This window comes from Esox lucius, chromosome 21 (genome assembly GCF_011004845.1).
Source record: "Esox lucius isolate fEsoLuc1 chromosome 21, fEsoLuc1.pri, whole genome shotgun sequence".
Taxonomy (NCBI): Eukaryota; Metazoa; Chordata; class Actinopteri; order Esociformes; family Esocidae; genus Esox; species Esox lucius.
The window spans coordinates 26605680-26629572 of record NC_047589.1 but is presented as its reverse complement, the minus strand read 5'-3'; the positions used below and the strand labels follow the sequence as shown (position 1 = coordinate 26629572).

General features: G+C 38.4%; 2 protein-coding genes across 5 annotated transcripts; both read right to left on the bottom strand.

The window, feature by feature from the left end:
- Window positions 1–6550: 6550 nt before the first annotated feature.
- On the bottom strand, window positions 6551–15862 carry bmi1a (bmi1 polycomb ring finger oncogene 1a). 4 transcript variants are annotated; one of them, XM_034289452.1, is made up of 10 exons: window positions 15844–15862; window positions 10969–11099; window positions 9917–10013; window positions 9637–9692; window positions 9323–9373; window positions 9107–9215; window positions 8741–8786; window positions 8297–8395; window positions 8042–8122; window positions 6551–7815 (listed from the first exon to the last, which is right to left on the bottom strand). In XM_034289452.1, exons 2-10 carry the CDS (start codon window positions 11084–11086, stop codon window positions 7486–7488), a joined length of 987 nt encoding a protein of 328 aa, XP_034145343.1. In that variant the 5' UTR covers window positions 11087–11099; window positions 15844–15862; the 3' UTR covers window positions 6551–7485. The 4 variants fall into 4 exon arrangements, with proteins under 4 accessions (XP_034145343.1, XP_010888448.1, XP_010888449.1 ...); XM_010890146.5 differs by lacking the exon at window positions 15844–15862 and adding an exon at window positions 14965–15560; XM_010890147.5 differs by lacking the exon at window positions 15844–15862 and adding an exon at window positions 13800–13821.
- A 321-nt stretch (window positions 15863–16183) lies between these two features.
- commd3 (COMM domain containing 3) lies at window positions 16184–21601 on the bottom strand. The gene is given in 8 exon segments (NM_001303836.1): window positions 16184–16463; window positions 17679–17741; window positions 18084–18140; window positions 18232–18292; window positions 19893–19927; window positions 20467–20530; window positions 20678–20789; window positions 21452–21601. Coding segments are annotated over 8 exon segments (591 nt in total). The 5' UTR covers window positions 21591–21601; the 3' UTR covers window positions 16184–16403.
- Window positions 21602–23893: the final 2292 nt, after the last annotated feature.

The window sequence follows — 23893 nt, the reverse complement described above, 5'->3', positions numbered from 1 at the left end:
TTAGCGTGTTACTGTTGCCCTAGCAACAAACCGGAAGAAAACTGAGGTTCAGCGCATGCTCCCTTCTGTTTCTGTTTCCTTTGCTTTCCCTTGCTCGCGTCTTCTCTCTTAGCATCCTAGAGACCAACTGGAGGTCAGAGAAAAAGGATCTCCGTGTTTGTCATCCAATGTGTTTGAAGAGGTGAAGATAGATATGCAAGGCATTGAAGACGCTTTCGTCTTTCTTTCTCTATACTGAAGGAAGCAGCATATCATGTTAGTGGTATTCGTGCTCTCTATCTGAAATTAATTGAAACACCTTTGCGCACAATTTACGCAAAAAACGCTAAATCAGTCTAGTAAGGCTACTTTGAATATTAGAATGGTTAACGCGAACGTTGAACAAACGCAAAAGTCTGAAAAAAAACTAAGATGTCAGATCAATAGATTCAACCTATATTTTACACAATATGTGTTAATTTTTATATAGAGAGATAAATTACACCATACGTATCACAAACACACACACATAAACAGATGGAATGAGATTAATACATAAATACATAAGGGATATACAAACCAATATTATTTAACAGCTACATTTCAATGTTGTTTTATTATCATTGAAAACATTCGATTTATGTTTGCAATATTGTTTCAGGAAAAGCAACATGTGTGTGCTTTTACATCAGGCCCGATGTTTGTCAGTTCCTGTACAGATTTATTAAATTACATATATTTATTATATTTTCAACAAACTAGTTAATCTACATATTAGTCAGATAAGGAATTCGTGGATAGGGACTTTAACGAAAATGCCATTCATAAATGAATAAAAAAATAAAAAAATAATGACAATCAAATTACCTCAGAAATTACATTTTAATTCATTTCTATACAGTTTGTCGATTTGCTGAGAATAATTGGCATATCTATAGTTTACATCTACAAGGATCTGTATGCGATTATCTGACAGTAGTTATCTGCATTTATCAAACATTCCTTAGAAACAGTCACATCCAACATTGCAGGCAGCCTTGAATTTTTTGTTGTTGCAAGAAATGCTATTCAAAATAAATAAGCTACATTCCAAAACAAAATGGGCAAATTATATTATTCCATATTAATAGAATTCTTGAGAAAACACTTATTTCTGTAATATACCCCCCCCCCCACCCAAAAAAAAAATGTATACCTCAAAATTAACAAAAAAAACTATTCTTTTCAAAAAAACAAAATTAAATCTGCCTTAACTTCATGCTTTTAGCTACAGTCACATTCAATTAATATTGTCACCCCTGATTAAATAAATAAATAATAAATCAAACTGTATTATTTTAGCCTATACTTATACAATTGCTCAGAAAAAAAAATATTATTCTCACAAAACAACAATAACTGTCAAATTAATTAAATGTATTTACAACCGGAGTTATTATTAATAAAATAAAACAATATTAAATCTCCATTAATATTCCGCTGAGGACATGTCCAGATTCACTGGGTTATAAAAATGTACGTAACCCATATCAAATTAATTTGTAGCAATTACTAAGACGCTAACGACCAGTAGAACGGCACACCAGCCGGGTAGAGGACGCAAGAGGCACGTAAAGAAGAGTTACCGAACTTCGTTGCATTTCGGGGTCACCAAAGTCTGACAGTTTATAGCCAGAGACCACCTTCCCGCCAAAAGGTTTTTGAATGGGTTGCTAGAAAACATGTTTTATTAAATACAGAAAATGTATATCAGTTTGTTAAACAGCATTGGCACTTTGGTCAAATGAAACGCCAATAGAGGTCTTTGGTCATGGACTTAGGTGACATTTTTAAATGATTCAAAGTTACTGTCTATCTATTCATTACTATCTATCGAGTGATTTGATGCTGGACAGTAAAAACGAGTATTTAAGTAAAGTAAGTAAAATTTTGTTGAATGTTTCTACCTCCGTTTTGTCTGTTTGACATTTACGCCTGCTTAATTATAAATACATTATAGCTCTTATTCAGAGCGAATTAAAATGTGTTAATAATGGGTTTTACTACCTTGAACATCGCAGGTTAAAGAAATAGCATCTTGATCTGGAGCGTCCAGCTGGAGCTTTATATTAAAGAAAACGATTAGCTAATCATACCCTTTATGCAAAAACACATTAGCAACACCGACTGAGAGACTGATTGGATACGACTTTGACGTATCCAAGATTTACTTGAAATACAGGGATACATAATTGTGAGCAAAATAATTAATAGCACTAGGTTTGAGCATGTATTATCTCCCTGGTGTAAACATCTTTATAGTTCTACTGGGCGCAGTGTTATTATGATGTTTAAAAACAAACTTTAGATTGAGTAATTAAGCTACTATATTAGTTGATTTGGAATCGTACATAAAAAAAAGCTTGAAGATTCCAATGTACACGTTCGAGATACATGGAAGAATCTGTTAAAATGTATTGTCGCATCAACCGACGAAAGACTCCAACATCGCGCACGTCGTTCAAAATGAGAAAGCAACAAAATAGCACAAGGAACTTTACCTTGGCCACGCGGTGAAGGGTTGCTTTTATTATAGTTCCATAATTCACTTCAATACGTATCACGACACAGCAGGCTGAGTAAAACAAAACATATACTTTCTGATGTAGGTGACACGAAATAAACTGGAACATATGCCGCAATGTGGTCTACGCCTCCTGACATCTGCCAGTCAGGTCATTCTACAAAATGTGTAACTTTTTGAAGAGCCTACTTTCAAGAAAATGTTTGACTACTCCAAAACGTAGTCAGATAATAGTTAACGCTCGCGAAGCCTATTGGTCATTGGTGTCGTCTGTATATTTTCCAGATTGTCATTTGACTGTTTAGTTATATAACCATATATAATGAAAGACATAAAAGGTTATTAAACACATTAAGACAGTCTTTTTTATGCCTATGTTTTTTGTTGTAACATTAGAAATAGTTCAGGTCCAGTCATTAAAAAGTTACTATCATATCTGATTTTTTCTTCTCATGAATGGTGAAACAGGTAGACACAAAAACATTTATAAATGAAACTGAGCAACTCTAATGACAGAAAACCAATATTCCATGCAATAACACCAGTGACATAATGTAAAGCCAACGACGGGTTTTTGAAAACTGTTTAGATCCCGGACCAATTCTCTTTGATATTTTATTTGAAAACATTGATTTTGAAAATGAAGGTGACATTGATTTTATTTTGGCAAATATTTGTCAGAAATAAAAGAAAAAATAACCTTGTATGTGTTGACTGCATATTCATTCAACCAGTGCACTAATAATTTGTAGAACCACCTTGTGCTGCAAGAGGAGCTTTTACGTCTTTTTGAGTAAGTCTGGACCAGCCTGCGCACAGTGTATGATCGAATTGATTCATCTCAGCACAGATTTTAAACAGTGTCACAGATTCTCAGTGGGACTGACATGAGGACTTTGATTAGATTGATGAACAACATTCACTGTTCTGTTCAGACCTGTTCAGTACAGGTTCTCTGGCAGTAGTTCCCTGTATTTTGTCCCAGTCATTCTTCCTTCAACTTCAACAGGATGCACAGTCCCTGTTGATGAGAAGTATCCCCACAGCATGATGCTACCACCTTCATGCTTCAGTAAAGATATAGTGTGTCTGAAGGATGCCCAGTATTAGGTTTGCACAACACATAACACTGATCTGGCCAGTAAGTTCTGTCTTGGTCTCATCTGACCACAAAACTGTTCCCACATCACAGTTGGGTCACTCTCATGCTTTCAGACGGTTCTATCTGTGTGCCTGGGTGGTGTGATGATACTTTCACTTCCTGATTATTGATCCAACTGCATGTGCCCATTGGGATTTGTAAACCCTTGGATATTATTTCCCTTTTCTATTTGGATTATTTTGTCTCTAATTTCTGTATAATGTTCTTTGGTCTTTTTCCTTCAGATTCACAGCCTGACCAATGACCTTTCAACAGTCTGGTTTTTATCCAGAAAATGTCAGTAACTTTAATACGTCACAGGTGGAGGCCAACGTTAAATAGAAGCTTCCAGAAGAAAGGGTTTGAATACTTAAGCAAGCAATGCATTTCATTAGATTTTTTTTACAAATATTTCCCAATAAAAAAGCAATGTCACTGTAGAATAATTGATTTTTAGTGTTTTTGTTTAATAAAAGGCAGCTCTCTAGTCTGGTTCAGCATCCCAACACTGCGTATAGAGTCTTTCCTTTTCAGTGGAACTTCATTTCACCATATCTTTCAAATAGAAAGAGCAATTATGTTACAATATTGATACAGTAATATAATAGATGGGGCATTTATGAAACTTTATGTTGAGTAAAAAATGTTGGTGGTTCTGTGGTGTTACTGGTTGTCATCAGTGTTATCATCCTGTCACTGGTGTTACCGGCAGGAACAGGAACCCCAGTGATGATAACACCTGTGAGAAATCTGCAGACAAGATGGCTAAGATTACAACCAGAGAAGCTCAAATCACACTTCCTAAATTGTAAATAAATCATGTGAATTGATCTATTATTTTAAACAAATGTTCCTTTCCCTTATTAAAGGGTTATATCAATGGTAATTCACCTCAAGTCTGCACATTAAATTAAAAAAATATATATTAATTGTCTAGCATAAAAAGAGAGAATACATCCTACTCAGCAGCTCTACCTTTGGTCGTGAAGTAGGCAATACAGATATTCCCTGAAAATTATGCATGACAATTAGTGTGCATTTAGTTTCTTTAAGTAGTCCGTTAAAAACATTTTCACTAATTCGTGACTCCTGGGGGAGAAGGAAACTTCAAGGTACTACAGTATATAAATACAATATGCTTACACTGTCTTATATAGGGTATATTTTATTTTATTATCATTTATTCTTATTTTATTAACAATATACCATCTTAATTAATACAACACTTAAATGTTTTTTTCCTGGTGGTTAAGGCAATAGGAAAGACAATACTGTCTTAGGATGACAGAGTCAGCGTTAATGCAGCTCATCAGAATAGCATGCTCTTAATCTCACAACAGAATTGTCCGTAATATAGGCTACCAAGAGTGAAAACCGGAACAGAAGCAAACATTTTCAGAAAGGTTTTTTGACTTGTGCTTAAACGATTTGAATGACTCTTGTTGAATCCCAAATATAACCCTATTTGGTTGAAGGTTGAATACTTTCGATTTTATATGTGTAACCTTTTCCACTGTGGCTTCTATCAAGAACCCAAACGGTAATCCTATGTTATGCATTTTTTTCTCGGTATTTTTATGCGTTATAGGACAGAAAGCTGGGGGGAAAGGAAAGAGTTTATGGCTGAAAGAACAGTTGGCCGGACTCAAAATAACACTGCAAAGCTGCCGAAGTAGGCTACGGGAGCCTTTGCCACTGCAGAACACTTTTGGAAGCCTTTTTCCTAAGAGTCAGTGACATTCGTTTTAGAGAATCTCCTTTCGTCTAATGCTGCGTGAAACACTTATTGATTGGCTATTTTGACCATTCACTATTCACCCTTTTTTGTGCATATTTTTGTTTCACTCTCTTTGACAATTCTTTGTATTATTACCTTGGTAAACATAACTTAATAAGGGGGGGGGGGGGGGGGGGTTGGAAGATACAGAGAACGCAGTATTCACTACCAAGAAAATTGCAATGTATGGTGGGTAAATTATGACCTACTGATCTACAAATAATAATGAGTTGTTACAAAGGTCCATTCGCTAGTTGCCAGCATACGTTTTGTCGCTTTGGAACACGGCTCTATGACACTTCCTTATCCGGTGCAACTAACGAAAAATACGATAAAGAATTGTAGGCTTAAACTTTTCCAAAACTTGAACGTCAATATTACTCGGTCCGAAATGCACCTAAATCACGTTGTAGATTTCCTTTAAAATTATTCTCTATCCTTCGGAAGACATCGAATTCGACGGAACATATGAAGTATATGGGGGGAGGGGGCGTGTTAAATGCGACGCATTAGACATTTGTGTCTGCTGTATCTATTCATTATGTCCTTGGTGCCTTGTTTTGTGGGCCTATACAGAAGAAAAGAAAAACTCAAGCAAAATGTATGATCTACTGTACACACACACACACACACACACACACACACACACACACACACACACACACACACACACACACACACACACACACACACACACACACACACACACACACACACACACACAGCCTACATATACATGTTTTTAAGTCAACGATCTCCGAAATCGTTTTGTGGTTTTTCTATGTATTAAATGTATAGGCCTATATGTCTATATAGATACATATCGACTGCAACAAGGTATGCGTTGGAGATGAATACGAGCATATTCAAATGTAATACATGTAATGATCCCACAGTGAACACTACCCCTGGCGCACATTGAAGTTTCAATCAACCAAAATACAGTAGGGCTGTAGCCCTATTCCTGCAGCCCTAATGTCTTCAAAACGGGTTAATGATATATATTTAACATGTACGGAACACACCATCAGTTAGATATGTAGGCCATCACTAGGCCCATGTAATTGAAGAAAAACACAACAAACGCTCCTAAGTGTAAAATGATTTATTTAGATGTTTTTATACTGTGCAACAGTAACAATACAATAGTTGTCCATACAATTGAGCGATACAAATACGCAAACAAAAAAAAAAACACCGAAGACATCGAAACATTTGTCATCGAGCATGAAATTGTGGTCTGTTCAGGACAAAGTATTTGAATTCGCTCGCTGATTAAATATGCATATATTTAGCTATATACATGGGTGAGTGTTGTGGACTTTCTGAACTGTTTGGTGGCTGCAAGGATTTAGAGTCTCGGAAATACACGCAAATCTATTTCATTGCAGCAAAATATGTTTTGTTTTAAATAAAAGGTCTAGATTAAAAGCACGGGATACACGCAGATCTTTCGCATATATCTTTCGTATTTGCCCGAAATCGTGGGCATAATACCACAGTCGTTTCCTAGTTTTATAAGGATTTGTGTCTTGGTGATACGTTTCCAAAAAGCCAATAGAAAAACAATGTAGAGGCAACCGTTTCCAAGTCTATCAACAAAGCCTACCGAGCAAGCTTTATTTGACGAGAAACGCCTGAAATACACACTTAAAATATTGACAAAACATACGTCTGATTTGAGGAAAGAAAAACATTTAAAAACTGAAATTATATAAAGACTTTCTTCAGTCACATCTCTCAAATAAAAAGGCAACTTTGGAGGGCGGTTATGTTCATCATTCACCACCCAGTCTAACCTTTGTAATGTCGCCAACGTCCCTTTCACAGACGTTATATGACACTCTCGCTACGTTCCTATTGAAATGCTTCCCTTCCACTACCTTAAACATATATATACACACATATATATATATTTAGAACAACGTTAACAAAAAGAGAGCGTCTACAACAATGGAACTACATTGGCATGAAGATATTAGCTGAGCGGTCTGGAGTTGGCTATCGCCAGTGTGTTCCGCCCCGTCATCCCGAAGATGCCGAAGAGCCATTCAGCGAGGCCTTCCGCGGTTTGTTGGCGAAGGGGAAGGGTCTGGTCGTGGCAGAGGCCGAGGTGGAGGCTCTGTTGACAGGTTTGGAGACGTGGGAGAAGTGTGGTTGTGGAGATGGAACTGGAGTGCCGGGACTGGGCAGCGAAGAGGTAGACGGGACGCCAGCAGGGCTACATGCCTTGTCGCTGGCGGAGTCGCTCTCACCAGACCGACCAGTGCTGTTCTGGCCCTCTTGCTGCGTGTGGCTCATCTTGATCTTCTTACAGCTAGGCCTAACGCGGTACTTCAACGGCAAAGGGCCATTCTGAAAAATACATTCAAATATAAATCTACTCCCTTTCCCCTTCAAAACGGACAACATTGAATTGCTCTTATTTCACACCGAAAAAACAGGCCTAGTAGTTAAAAAGCAATGTAAGACTTTGCCTCAATAATTATTTACAATAAAATCCAATTTAAACTGCTCTGATACACCAGTTATAAAGAAACACAACCTGTATTGTACACCCAAAAATAGTATTGTTACTTACCCTTCTCCATGTATATATGTAAGCTATGTCCATTAATGTGTAGTAATCTTTCAGTGGCTCTTCTTCATACATCACTTCAACCTACAATGTAATAGAAGATAATTTATAAAATTGGCTAAGAAGAATTTTCTTTCACAATCTCGTCTTATTGGTTCTGGACCAGCAAGAGTGTCAGATGTTTTCACTGTAAAATATTAAGCGTGTGCGCACGTGCACACACTTAAAGGAGGCAAAGGACCAAAGAGCCACCTCTACCTGATAGTTAGAAGGGATGTCCATCTTATTGCGGAGGAACTTCCTCAGGTGCATGACGGTCATGGCTGCCGGACACTGCAAATACCTCCTATTATTCACCTGGACATGGAAAATAAAAATGACATCAGACCAAACTCAGTCAACCGCTGTCTGCCGAAAAGGCAATGAAATAACAATAAAGAAAGCACGTTATGGTCAATCTCCGGAGAACGTGGCCCCAATTGGGTTTAAGAGAGACTCCACTACAAACTACCATTGCTTTACTTTATTAAGTAATCAAAAAATCAGTTCCATCATCGAAAATGGAAATGAGACAAAGTGAAATTTGAGGACAAGCTCCTCATGGGTCCCGTTTTAAGAATGTCCCTTAATCAAACACAGAGCATTAGAATTAGAACAAACTGAATGGGAAATAAGTCAGAACCGTAGCAGTAGGTGTTCTACCTGGTCTTTAATCTGGTTTTCCACTGCCACGTCATTCTGTTCAGCCCTGAGAAAAATCATGTCAGACTTGTGTTAGAAAACAAATCTTACAGAAATGAAGAATGTAATATGGAATCATCTTGATAATCCATTCAAAACTGGCATGGTTTGATTAAATTGGGGGTAAAAAGACGCTAAAACCAAAGTTTCCAGATAAAAAAATCTTTCTGTAAACAGGAACAAATACGTTTAATGTGTAAGAACAAATAAAATAACCACAGCAACCGAGCAAATATGTTTTAAAAGATTAAAAATACAAACTGTCACCAGGGGTCTTCTGTGTGTAGCATTTTATTAAAACCAGACTGTGCCATGTTGTGGACCTACTTGTTGTGGTCAAAGAACTGAATGGAAAGGCTGATGCTCTCATCGTCTGTGATGATTCTCTTTTCCTCATCTGCCACCTCCCCTCGATCTTCATTAGACCTTGTGGAAGCTGCACACACAAACACACACTGAACAAGTTGCAGGAACCCCTCCCCAGATCTCCTGTAGAACGCAAAGCCATGAATGCTTCCGTGAACCCGTTCCTTAAAAACTCACCATCTACAGAAGGGTGCTCCGCATAAAAGTCTCTCCTCCTCTTCATCTCATCTAATGAAAGAGAAAACATTGTATTTAAACAGAGTTGGATAGGACGGACAGTCTCACGCCAAAGCAGCCATGTCACTGTCTGTCCATAGATGGGTTGGAATAGCTTTTCCCAGGGCAGACAAGCCAGCTGGTCTGATTTATTTTTTAGGACAGTCAAACCACTCACACCAAATCACCAATCAAATCAGCAAATATAGATTTCAGGAGAAACAGACGACAAGACAATGAATTCACTTAAGAGGGATTCAACACATTCCGCTTACTTTTGAAGAGACCAGGGACCAGCTTGTAGACAATGTCTTGTAGGGTTTTATCAGACCTTCAAAATAAAGGGTTCACACTCAGTCATATTAACCCAGAGCTCATTGCACACTAAGAGGGCTTTAATAAAAATCGATTGGCGGCCAAGCACCAAAGCTTTAATGGGACAAGATCAATCATTTAATGACTTAATTACACTGGGATGGCAATTGCAAGAAACAGCGGAAAGAGACAAAACAATGCGGGGCTGCAGCAACATTGTAAAAGACAGTGATGAATTACCGGATATTGAGCAGAGGCTTGGTTTTATGCACCGGCACATCACAGATTGGGCAGTACTTGCTGGTGTCCAAATAACGAACGATGCACATCTTACAGACTGAAATCCAAGGGGGGGACAAAAAAAACTTCCCGAATTAGTTTCCACAGGGACACTGGAACAAACACACTTGCGCCTTGTAAAACAAGTTTCTGCATTAAAAAAAAAAAAGCCCAAAGATTTTATGCATTTTAATGCTTTTATGGGATATCGACAGAGGGAAAAGGCGGAGGAAGATTTTTGCTGAACGAGCACTGGGCCAGATTCAAACCCATGCTGTGTGTAGTGATCCAACAGGTCAGAATATGTTCAAGGCAAGATGTTCAAGGCACAGACGACTGAACTGCTTGAGTGTGTGTGTCTAAATCTGTTGGCGTTCGATGTGGATGATGCATGTTGAGGAGCCATTGGTTTTGCATCATTCTGTTATGCAGACTAAATGTATTGTGTACAAATTAATTGTAATAGCTTCCCCTAAAACCTCACAGGGCTCAATCACAGCAGTCACCTTCCTCCACCCTTCGAAATACATCCCAGAGGCCTGTACATTACGGACTGAACTGTCCCCCATTTACATTTACTTCAAAAGCCAAGTTATGAACAGGGACTGTTTTGCAAATGTTTTGTATTCAAAGACCACTCTTCCTTCACCTCCTGGTATTGTGACAGAAAATCTTATTGATCACCATGCAATTCAAAATCTGTCCAGCTATTGTTACAAAGGATCAGCTTCAACATGGCCAAGAACCCACCCATTGGACTTGGAACACTGCTGCAAGTTAACATTTTGTTATTTCTATTGAAGTTAGTAATTACGCATATTATTATAATTACCGTAATTACAGGGGGTGGGGGCGGTTAAACATTACCTCAGAAAGTCTAAGAAATATTATCCGGGGAACCGTTAAAGGAACCTTTGAAGAAGTAATGTTATGTACCACAACAAAAAAACGAGTGTGAATTTGAAACAATCAGATTGATCAAATGACCACGTCTGTATTTAACGAAGACTCACATGAATGGAGGCATTCTATGATGGTGGTGGCATCGATGAAGTATCCACCGCACAACACGCACATGAGATGAGGATTCAGCTCAGTTATCTTAATTCTGGTCGTTCGATGCATCGTCATGGAAGGAAGAGTCCTGTGAGGCAAAGAAGAATACAGTCATGACGAGGAAAAAGTAAACCCCAAACAAACGATATCGTTAACACTTAATTTTTTTTTTTTAAATGTTTTATTTAATTGCAACAATTACGGCCGTAGTTGTCACAGCTTGTATAAAGCGTTCAATCACTGCTAAAACCATTTGGTAGAATGTTTTGTTGATCTACTGTTAGAGAAACACCATACTTTATGCTAATAGTAGGCTATAATAACCAGGGAAAGGGGTTGGTCGGTTTTCAGACTCTAACCCCAAAGGTTGATTGATAGGTAACAATTGGTGGGAGTAGATCCGCGCCGATTTGTTGAAGGCGCATCTAACCTGGCACAGTGTTGTCATAAATCAATCCTTTCATCAAGTTGTTTAATACAGCTCCCAGCACTTCTCTATATAGATATGGGAGAGCGGAGGTCCTAGCTAGGCTACCTCAAGGACTTTCTTTGATAGAAGTAGCCTAGTCAAAACGAAGACATGCGGTACGGATAGGCTACTGACTATTCAGCCTGCATCAAGAAACCTAACGCAATTCAGTGTAGAAAAGACAAAGCACAGGGTTTCGATCCTTCTACCGTAGCCTATGACAGTCTGACATCCCGATGATAACGAGCAAGATTACTCCAAACAGTTCCATACTACATTCTTCAATAAAATAATCGTTGAACCCTCGAGGATGCGGCAGGCGGTAATTCACTCGATGTCAGGTGTAACCACACATGGAAATTCTTACCGTTTCTATGGCAACTTAGGTTGCACTACTTGGCATCTTGCCAGGGACCAATAGTAGTCTACACAGAGAGACGTGGTTCGTCCTGAGCCCGATCACAGCAAATGTTGATGAACCGTTAATATGAAAATAAATATCCGTCTTTCCCACGCGAAGAGAATACAGTCAGTGCTCACACCATGGCTGCCATTTTGTAAAGAACGTCTCGCTCGAAAATAATAGCCTAGTGGGAATCCCGACAAGGGGGATGCCCGTTACACAGATAACGGATGCCTGTTACATTTGGTTCACATCTGTAGCCAACCGTATCCCGACGACTTGCACATTAGTTGGGACAGGTCTACAAGGAATCGTTTTACGTTGCTTTTGTCGTTTCCATGTGCGTGCAGCATATTCAGTCTGGGTGCGCGGCACAGTGGCAACACGTCTCGACCTTAAAAGATTAGGCTACATTGACGAAGTGTTTCTCTGCCCGTGTAGATTTGAAATCGGACTAAAAATTCGTCACTGCTCAGCTATCACGATATTGATGATCAATTAAGTTTCATATAAATGTCAAATTCAGATATCCAGCATGTAATAGCAATCCTTGCGAAAAATCACAGTCTGGTGGTATAGAGGGAAATATTTACTGCGTTATTTCACTTCTTGTGCGCATTAGCATTTTTTTTCCTCCAACATGGTAACTGCGGTGCCAACTCGACTATGGATCTGCGTCTCTGAGTGTTTAAGCCCTTCGTCAAAACGTGACAGAAATGGACCGGGGATTTGTGTGACTGATGCGTTTGGATTTCTGGCATGAGGGATCAAAGTCACAACTAAACAAGAAACCCGAACTAGGTGATGACTCCAACAAAGGTGCATGACCAATATTGCACAACAGCATGCTGAATTGCAACAATTTCAGCGTGTTTGGTGGGAAAACCCCACCGCAAACATAAACACAGACTTTTGTAACAATGCACCTTAATTCCAACACATAACGCTTTTGCTGACACTGGCTTCACCAAAACTTTACAAAAATATGTATGTCTGAAACGCAGTTGAAGATCGCACACTCATTGTTGTTGTTGCTAAAACGCACAGACCTTTAAGCCTTATGTATAAAACTAACTGGCGTTGGCGCTACTGTTAATAGGCTACACTGAGAATATAGCAACTTCATTGTAGAGTAGGCTATGTTAAATACCACCAACCTTTAACATGCATGTGTACTTAATCTGCAAGCATCACTAAAACAACACATTTATTTTCACAAAGCACAGCGAAAAACCAAACAAATTCCTGGAAAAGGTAAATCAATGCTAAAGGCAGTTTTGTAATAGCTTAGTAGGGAGACCCAGAGGACTGGAGTCTCGATAATGTGGGCAAGACTGTCCCAAAATTTGGGTTTGGGTCATCAACCATGAACCAATGGTTACTCTCTGGAAAATACATAGAACAGACACCACATCCAAATTGTATTCTCTTCACAAAACCTACATTATTTGTATTATAGTAGTATAAATAAAGACCCGTCTCTCCATAAAGACAGACTGGACCCAGCGAGTTAGTCCTCGAGATTTGAGATAGTCTAGCTCAACACCAAAGGTATGTTTGATTTGTCCACCAGTTGCTCTATTTTTGGATGGAACACCATTGAACTGCAGCGAGATGTTCCATCTTCAGATAGGCAGCATACAGTGACAATATTTTCAAAACCTGACAACTGACAATTTGGGAGTGTTTCACAATGTACTAATGGAACAAATGCTGGGATAATTTTGGACAATATTTTCCCTTAACTTCAGAACACAGGACAAGTCAGTACGCCTCACAGGTTTGAGCAATACGTCTAGGCAACGTCGAAATCTCTTTGTCTAAGGGTCAAAGTTGCATTCCAACGAACAGAAACATTTCTATAACAATAATTGTACAATAACCAACATAGGCAACTTTGCTCTAACATAAATTACTTAGGCCTGTGGGTTGGAGTCAACTCGTTAGGATACTCAACGTTGGGATATTCAGCTTTAGCACCGGTTCCCTTATACAAATCGTCTCGCACTCAGCTGTGCAGGTTAATTATCTGATCATGAAGGACGTTATTACCGAGCACCGTTCAAAAATTACGACAAACACGTATACACGAAAACATATCTAACCGATTCAAAAAAACATGTCGTGTGCGGTTGATTTTTACTCATGTTCATGTTTTATCAGCATGTTATGAGCTATTCTGAGTAAAAAGCGGTAAGATCGTTTCATCCATATGACAGAAAAAAACATCTTAACTCATGGGCTGAGGCAACAGACTTGGCAAAAAAAAGTCAGCAAGGCTTTCGGACAAAAATCGTGAGTACACTCGATACACGTCAGAATTTTTAAAGATAACTCAACGATGGTTGGCTATAGGACCCTTGTCCCCAATCAATCGATGGTCCTTTGTAACCAACATATTGAAATAGGGTAAAAATCATAAAATTGTTTCCTTCGCATGACTAACGTGCGCTAATATCTTTATGCAAGCATCTTGTCCATATATACGTTAAAATCCATCTAAACAACTGGCGGCCGCTATGTTGTTAAATTTAAATGGTTAGTCTGCCCTCCATTCAGAGGACCCGTTCACCGAGAGGGAAGTTAAGTTAATAAAAACAAAACTTGACAACGTGTGCGTAATACAACTACACTGATATGTTCGCAACAAGCATAAGATTATATTTCTATAAAATGGGGACAGTATACAGAACCAAACTAACCAGGAGAACCATTGGAGTGTGTGTTGCCCGTAAACCTCATCCCATCTCGGTCCAGTTTGACTGATATTAGAGACTTTGACGAAATCTAACAAATGTCACTAAAACAGGATCAATGAACACGCAAACCAGATCACTGGATTAAATATTAAGGAATGCAACGCATTGGTATGTTGAGTCCAAAACCAATGTGTACACAAGAAGGAAACAACATTTAAAAAGCAGTGAGGACAGCTCCACGTCCGTGAGCGCGAGCCACCGTCAAAGCCACACATCTAACACCAGCTGGAACCAGATTTAAACCCGCAAATAACACAATTACGCACGGAAAACACACTAGTTATTAATCCGTTGGTAAGAAAAGATATCGAATAATACATACCTGGAGACTCAGCCAGCGATCTGCAAGACTTGCGATGGAGAGACAATGAAAGTTAGGAGGCGATCAGCAGAAAATGAATACGAGCTCAGCCGCCATCTTGAAAAGAGCTGCAGACGCTGTCAATTGCGAAGAGCGCAAGGCAATCCAGGGATCATTTCAGATGCCTAAAATTCGTATTATATTACTGATGTGCACTTTAAGCGCGCAAAATGTTCTCGGTTGTCGAAGATTTCAGACTTTGGCCTGTGCGTTTCGAACGGTGGATTTGCGTTCCAGATGAGTTTGCCTCCAAAATCGGCTCTTTGAAAAATGCAGTAGCCTGGTGTGGCTCAGTGGAAACTGACACCGTCCCCAAAATGGCTTGTAGTTCGACCGCCCCGCTCTGGTCACGTGGTATCATTCCTTAAGGGTGGCTTGGAAATTAGTGTCGGTGTATTTGGGGTACTCGCCAATTTCTCGATGCACCGTAAAATTACACAAAGAATATCTAGATTATCCAAACGCCCATTATATTAGACGAATAATTTTCTTAGAACAATGTGTCACAAAAGACTCCTACGGACACCAGCGTTTTCTAAAAACAACAGACTGGTGCATTTTTCCCAACCCCATTTCGGTCTTAATGTCGAAAAGCATGATCTTAATAAAATTCGTATTACCCATGACAGGCTTGGTGCCTTTCCCATGTTACCTTTTTCTAAGGGGGGGGGGGGGGGGCTAGTGTGTTTGCATACTGTGGTCAACGCCCCCATACATAGAATAGTAATCGATAATGTTCACTTGTTCGGGAATGTAAAGCGTCCAAGGCGACCCTAGTCTACAGTAGGTTTGCTACAATACGAGGGCGCTGAACTATGAAGTCCAAGATGTGCCATGTACCTTTGCTGCTCGCCTGGTGAGTCGAAATGAGGGGAAACAATGCGTCCACAGTGCACGAACAGCTCTCCGCACATTAGGCACGACGCTCTCTCCAAACCCGGCTTCAACACAGACACCCTACCTGTCCCCCTTCGCAGTCATGACGCAGCCTCTTTTGGCAAAACCTCTTTCCAAAAAACACATCTCTTACCAATGGGAAACTATTCACTACATATGACTACAGGTCGGCAGATGATATGAACTATGCATTGATCTATGGGCATACGTGTAATGTAATTTGGCTCCGCATCTTCAGCCTGCACGTAACCCGAAAAAAAATATCCCACCACGCAAGTCATTGAACGTTTCATTTGTTAATGCTTTAATGAAGAAGGTATAACGGTACATTGAATTGCGAATTAATTTAGTATACATCAAACGGAAATAAAATAAAATGCCGCTTGCAATGGCTGAACTTCAGCGCTTTTTGGAGAGAAAAGGGGCGCAGAGAGGAGAAAACGGGGTCACGTGAGAAACCGGATTCCACAGTTCTTACAGGACGCTTCTAGTGCAGGGCAGGCTCACAACTGCGTAGCCTTTTCGAGACTCTTGGCAGCGTCTTTCATCTTTCCCACCAAATCCTGAAAGCAAAGTCACACAGTCGAGCCTCTTCAAAACAGAGAATGAGGGAGATTTTTAATCACAAACCTTTTAATCGGTACTTCAACTAATTTGAGGAGTTTGGAGTTCCGTTTAAAATCAATAATAAATTGTCCCGATCTGAATTCTGTTAATCAGATTACCAATAGCCTAGATGTTAAACCAAGTTGAGAGACGATTCCAGTTAAATTCACGTATAGCCATAATGAAAACATTTTGTAACCTAATATAGAATGTTCATTAGGGCTGAAATGTGCTAAAGGGTAACAGATTAGTTTAAACTAATGCTCTTGTGTGGTAAAATAGAGCGTTCTGAACATCCACGCTACCAAACTCAATTTCTTTGAACTGTCTCGGCAAAAAGTAAGCTAAGTTGAAAATACATCCTGTCGGTGTTTCTGCCCAGTATTTCAATTAGCTCTAAATAGATGCGCCAGCTAGATCGCTACAACAGGCTGTAGACACCGCACGAGTTGAGGCGTTGAAGGAGATAAACTCAGACCGACAGAAAAAAATATATACGGGACTGGATTACATCGAAATGAAGAGCGAACAACATTCCCCAATTGAGATTTTTTAGGTAATAAGCTTAGCTTATAGGTTATACTTCAGAAATCCTGAGACATGCTGCATGCCCCGTCACACGGCGGTTCTGCATATTACGTACCAATATTCACACAGAAAGTAGACTAATAAATTATTTAGATTCTATACACAATTGAGCAAATCTAGGTGAAAACAATTAATACCACCCCCAAGCTTTTTATTTGTTAAATAGATTTGGTTTCTTTTAAACGATTGATCAAATCTTCTCTAGACACAAGACCAATTGAATTCGATTCCACATGGATTTAAAAACGCAGAAGCGACGTGCTGGTTGAGATATAAATCTCTACTTAATATAGTTGAAACGGAAACAACTAGCCAGAGAACGTCGTCAGAACAACAAATGTAACCATAATTGTAATTACGTAGCGTGCACGCAAATTTTATATATTTTTTCAACCTGATCTTTGTGTTTATTCAAGTGGTAAATTACGACTGACAATACAGCGTATCTATTTAAATCAATAGCCACTGATAGTAGGCTACGTAAAAGATCACGGAGGTTATTTGAAATGACTTCATTCAACTCTGGTGGCTACACCCGCAACAAAACATGTACTCGTTAATTAACAATAGCTCACATTATGTACCTGAAGTTGTTCCATTGTACAGCTAAAATGTAGATCTTCCGATGATCCTCCGTTGTTGGCATTCTGTAAAAAATATAGGCTAGCAACTATTACAATGGCAGGTTTAACATACCTATGTTCCATTATCAAACAATCATTTAGGATTTTCAAGCATGATGTGGAACCATCTTATAGGATTTTTCCCTTACAAGATTCTAATAGGAGTAGTAACAATCTACTAGGATTGGCTCCTGTAAAAAAAAAAAAGAATCCCTCCAGAAAAGACCCAAATAATTTTACCGGGGAAAAATAATAAATACAAACTCCAGCAGGAATCATATAGGATGGTTCAGGACGGTTTCCAAGTCACACATTAAAAAAGTGACTAAACAGTGTTACCGGGTTATTGAGAGGGACAGAGCCTACCTCAACATTTAATGAAATCAGATAGGACGGCTCGTTGACCTTATGCACATGCCCGTTCTGTCACCGAAACAAAATAACGATATGGAGTCATTAGAACGTTAAACCAAAATGTATGTTTTTATATATATATATACACACCAACCAATACCTTGATACGGTACTCCAAACGCCAGGACACGTCGTTGATATGAGGAGGGCATCTTCCTATACTAAAAGGCCAACCAAAAATACCAGAATTACCAACGGGCTAGGCAGGCTTCACATTTAATAAAATATTACATTCCTGCAGGAGGTATGCAGACAATCTTATTACTACCGATTAGTATATGCAGTTCTTCGCGTTATTAATCAAAAACCCACGTTTATTTAAATCAACGCCATTCTAGGTAGGCCAATATTGATTTAGGCTATGTGTAAAAAAAATAAACAGCAAAACGTTTAATCCCTGCAGGGTGCCATATTTGTAAAAGTGCAAAAATGTTCAAATTAATGCAGTTTGGTTGTCAGGAGAAATATAAAAGGGGACAATCGTAGTCGTTAATTACCATGTAAAAGCAGCTTCTGTCAATGCGCTATAAACAAACCCACAACGTAAAATAACTGCGCTTTCTCCAAGGAAAATAAACCGATTCAGAGTGTTTGTTTGAACCAAATTGTCATGTCACATTTGCAATTCACTAATTTTAAATGTTCGAGAGATCATGCATGGTCAAACAAATGTGAATTGAGTTGACTATAGTTCAACAGCTCACTCTCTAGGAAACAGTTGCTCTGAAGTGTGGGCTATTCACAGTGAATTTATAATCAATGTGCTGTCCGTTTCTAAACCTTTAACATCAATTGAAATGTGTACAATCATAAATAAATGCAATGATGCCCAATGAGCTTGGATTATTCATTTTACTCATCCAAGTTTAATTTCCTGACTTCACACCAAATGCTTTCAAATAATTTAAAAGAAATTTGCTTCTAATCTTAGTATTCAATACATTTTGTATAAAAACGTTATGGCTCAACATCAGCCAAACTTGCTTTTCTCCTCTATAGGTGTACTTGATATTCAAATGGTGAAGGGTGTATATTATGCAAATCTATAATATTACTGGAAATATCTAAAATCAGTGATTAACAACATTCATTGGTCAAAGAAGTGAACGATAAGAGTTATTGAATACATTTTTTTAAGTCTAATGCATATATTTGACATACGTACTGATATGCTATTGGAAAAATAAACATTTGGTTGTGTTTAGTCTCTAGTAAAAAAGTTATTTTACTTGAAAGTAGTGTTTTCAAAACCAAATGTGACCTCTTAAGACACTGATTTTTAATTTAAAAATAAATAACTAAATGTAGGATTGGCAAAAGTCAGTTACACAATTGGTAAAGAATGCCCTTTTAAACTTGCCGATAACAATTATTTTTGGAAAATCTATATTCTAACAACATAGGTGTGTTGAATATACCTATTTGTAGGTTTGACTTTTTTTTTAAATGGCACAGATACTGAATTAAATTTGATTCAAAAGGGACTCCTTAGGCCTTTCTAGTTTTAATGAAGTGTGAACTGTGATGTGACATCACCACAGTGAAAACATAATGTCTCAAAAGCCTTGCTATTCCCAGTATGTGTAAGTTGCTTTGTTTTTACAAACTGATAATGTACTAGCTATATCTTTAAGTCGGTACTTTTAAATCAAGTAGATTGGTAAATGAAGATCTTCAGCCTGTATTATTCCATCTATGCATTTTTAAATTGACCTAGTGGAAATAAAAACATTTCAGAAAAAGTTCAAAATATAATCTCACCTTGATAACAGAGTTTCCAGATCACTTCTATACTTCTGAAGAACCCAAAAAAAATTTCAGTGAGTTGGAGGTTTGCACTCAAGGGATACTTGAAATGAGATTGAAATGTAGGTAGTCATTCTGTAGAACTTTATTTTTAATAAAGGACTCAATGATGAAGGCATGTCAGTCTGAACATGATGCTACCTTGATGCTCGCCTATACCATAATGGGAAAGTTACAACACCACTTCTCTAAGCATCTTTGTGAAATAATGGAACAGAGAATCTAATATTGTTGCAGCTAGAAGAATGTTGGGAAGGTAATAAAATGCTTCTTATGATTAAGACTGACATAATTAGCCAGTTTTGGAGTAGTTATAAGGTCTTCTTCCCCGCTTCTGACATGGCTACTGTATCTGGAGGCATGAAAACTATGCTAAACTATCTTCAAGTCAACTTCAAACTCTGCAGACACAAAATTGGTGTCTAGTTTTATTGACCGTAGGTAAATATAAAAAGTGCATAAATCTTAAAATCTCACTTTATTCTTTCAATATTCTTAATGACCATGTTACTAATAAAGCAGTTATCACCTGGTAAATGCTGTAGAATACATCTGTTCTCTCTGCATCAAACCTAAGGTCCTCAAGGCAGGAGCTGTAATGATAAAGTTAAAACAATACAAACATCCTAATGAACTGAACACAGCCTATTGCCTTAGAAGCCCACTTATTATTGCTGTGAACTATGGAAAAAGGTCAACCTCAGTTTGAAATAGCAGCAGGCCTACAGACCAAGCTTTACCTTATGGTGGATTTGTCAGCGTTTTGTTTGACCCCCTCCAGTATACACGTTGTGGCAGCGTTGTGACAATGTTTCAGCAACATCTGGTCAATCCGTTTAAATTCAGGTTGATCTACATCAGAGAAAAACATTGACCAGTTATGCGTCACATCTGTTTTAACTGTATAGTAATATCGCTGTTTTCTTTTATAATTAGCCTAACCGTCATTAAGTATTCTCCAGTTCAAATAGTCTAAAACCTATTAGTGACACAATAGGGCGCAAATTGACGTCCGTTAAAAACATTCGTGCGCGCGCGCGCGCGCACACACACACACACACACACACACACACACACACACACACACACACACACACACACGTCTGCCTAAACAATTCAATACACCTATAATTAATTCACAGCAACATTTTATCCAATATAAAATGCCGCCACGATTATCAATGCCACTTACTACTTGCCAGTTCCAGATTGCTTCCTAAAGTTCTCTTGTCATATTTTTGAAGCGTAAGCTGTAAGACTGCATTCTCATTTGTAGCCTGATCAGGATCTTATAGCCTATTGTTGCATTTTTTGTTTAAACTAGCCCACTATGCTACCACTTGAAACATCCACGACACAGACAGTTACATTTGATACAATTCAGATATTGTTGTAAAATTGTAGCGATTCAGTTCAATGCTGCTAGCCTTCTAGTAAAGCTGGGAAGAAACCGGAAGCTGTGGAACCACCGAAACATAAGGCGACCGAATAAAGAGAGAACAGGGCAGGCTTACCGAGAACACTAGAGTCGGCATGAGCGGATACCAAGCTTTGAAATGCCACTTCAATCAAAACTGAAAAGGTTTTCAGGTCGAAAAGCATCGGGTCTGCTAAAGACTGCAGACCTTTCTGCACAGACTCTGACAACTCCATTTTGAAAGAGGAATGAGCCAAATCACGTGACGCATCAGCTGATGCTCCCGTAGAGCGGATTACACCGCATTCATTCGCTACTGCTGTGAAGTGAAAGAAATACTACCATCCTCACAACGTATCACGTCCATTTACGTTTCATTTTAGCTAAATCTTTAACTGAGAACACTATGACAGGGCAACGTTTATTTTCAGCTAGTTAAGAGTAAATTTGCGAGGCAAGGGCTGTACAGGAGAACGCTACATCTTCTGTTGAATCATTTTCAAAGGTGTTTTCAAGATGGTGTCCTGAAAGAAATCATATTGTACTCAGAAGTTGGTTAATAGGAAGCGTGACGAAGTAGACTCACGTTTACTTTGGTTTGGACCATAGGTGTAGCCAATTTATAACGACAGGGGATCTTGTTTGTCCTTAATAAAAATATATTTTTCACTCTTGAGGAAGGTATATCATGTTGGAACGGGGCAAAGCATTATCTTAAACCAGGATTGGACAAGCAGACGCGAATACCTGTAAAATATGTTGGCGTTGTATCTCAGAAAGGTACATTTCGACTAGAGAAATATATCCTGTAGCTAATCTATATTGTAGTTCAGCGCCTTGAACTGGGGCTCAGTGTTGCCAGTTCCCCTGCCATTTTTGTCATCGTTGATTTGTCAATATCCAGAGGTATGCTGAAGATGTGAATACAAATAGCTGTCTTTTGTTATGTTATGGACCATATAACGTTTTACTATGTCTTCGAAAGTTGTTTATTTTAATTTGGTTAAATCTTCAGTGGTTTCCCCTTTTTCTAAAGAATCTATAGACAAAAGTCCAATCAAAGTCTTTTTTTTGACACTGGAGGTCGTAGGACGCTTTTTGGTAACGTCTTCTAGCTGGTTTCGTCAGGCGCCCCATGCCCTCTGTAACTAGTTCACATTTGTCCTTGCGATTCAGCTAACAATTCAACCCCCGAGAGCTCATAGATTAATCTACATTTAGCCCCTAACCGTCACTACTCCAGCAGACAATCAATGATCGAATCTGCATCAATCTGATTTATAAACACCGATTGTCACTGCCAACCCGATTTCCAATTGTCTGCAGCAGTCAGAATAACTTTTCCCAAAGCTAATAATTATCTAAGAGAAACTTGTTTGCTGTTGCTTGTCAAAAAATGTGCTGTTTGCTGTCTCATGCCCTGACAAAGTTTCACAGGTGGTTCCCGAAACAGGATATATTTCTTTCTTCTAACGGCCATGTTTCTTGGACAAACTAACGATTAGATGTATTCCTGACAATAGGCATTGTATTACCGTCATACACTAAAATGCTGTTGTGATGTTTTTGTTAAAAATGACTGTCCACAAATGGTCCCCTCAAAAAATTGAATAACACTGATGAATGGTGCTGGCTAAATCTGAATGTATGTGTTATTTTATTTTTTTATATTCATAATATTTAGGCTAAACATTGTATAAGAAGCTGTGGCTATTGGTTAGGCGCACAATGATGCAAAAAATGGATGCCAACATGGATGTCAGGGCTCAGCGGTTATTCTACCAAAGTAATTGGTTTCCAAACCTTTATTGTATACTTTGTATATATTGTAACTTGGTTGTACTTGGTTTTACATATGCATGTGCTGGGAATACTGGCTCATCTGTAAAAGTAGAGGCCAACACACTTGGCAAATTACTGTTTTATATGTTTTGTTTAACTTCCTACAACTTTGTTTCGGCCTAGCCCACACTTAAATATAGGTCATTAACTTTAGGCTTAGGATCCTTTCATCAGGCTTTCAAACCGACAGACCTTATCCAACCAAATATTTTAGTTGAATTTAAAAAATATAGTGTGAAATTATTATTATTATGTTTTTCACGTGAATGACTAAGAAGTATAAGGAGCTATTTGGCCTGGAGTTTGAATAATTTGCGTGTGGTTTTGACAAGTCAACTCAAACTAATACCACTCAAATTCATTAGAATAAACATTGCCTAGTGCGTGTTAACAGAACTCAACAACACGTAAAAGAGAAATCATATAGCCCGTAGGCTTTCTAAGTGCCCGTTTGCAGGAACGTAGGCAAGTGGGCCTTTTTCCTTAAGTAGCCTACATAGTTTCAAAATCGATTTAAGATGTTATTGGATTGTATTAACATGTACATTGTAACTAATACCGGAATCAATTTCCACTGTTGTATAAAATAAGACTGTTGTTTTAGGTTTAGTCACTACAGCACGGACCCAGATAACACATGCATTTGAGCCTAAAACCGTTAAGTTGAGGTTATCTAATTATCTACGAATGTGATTAA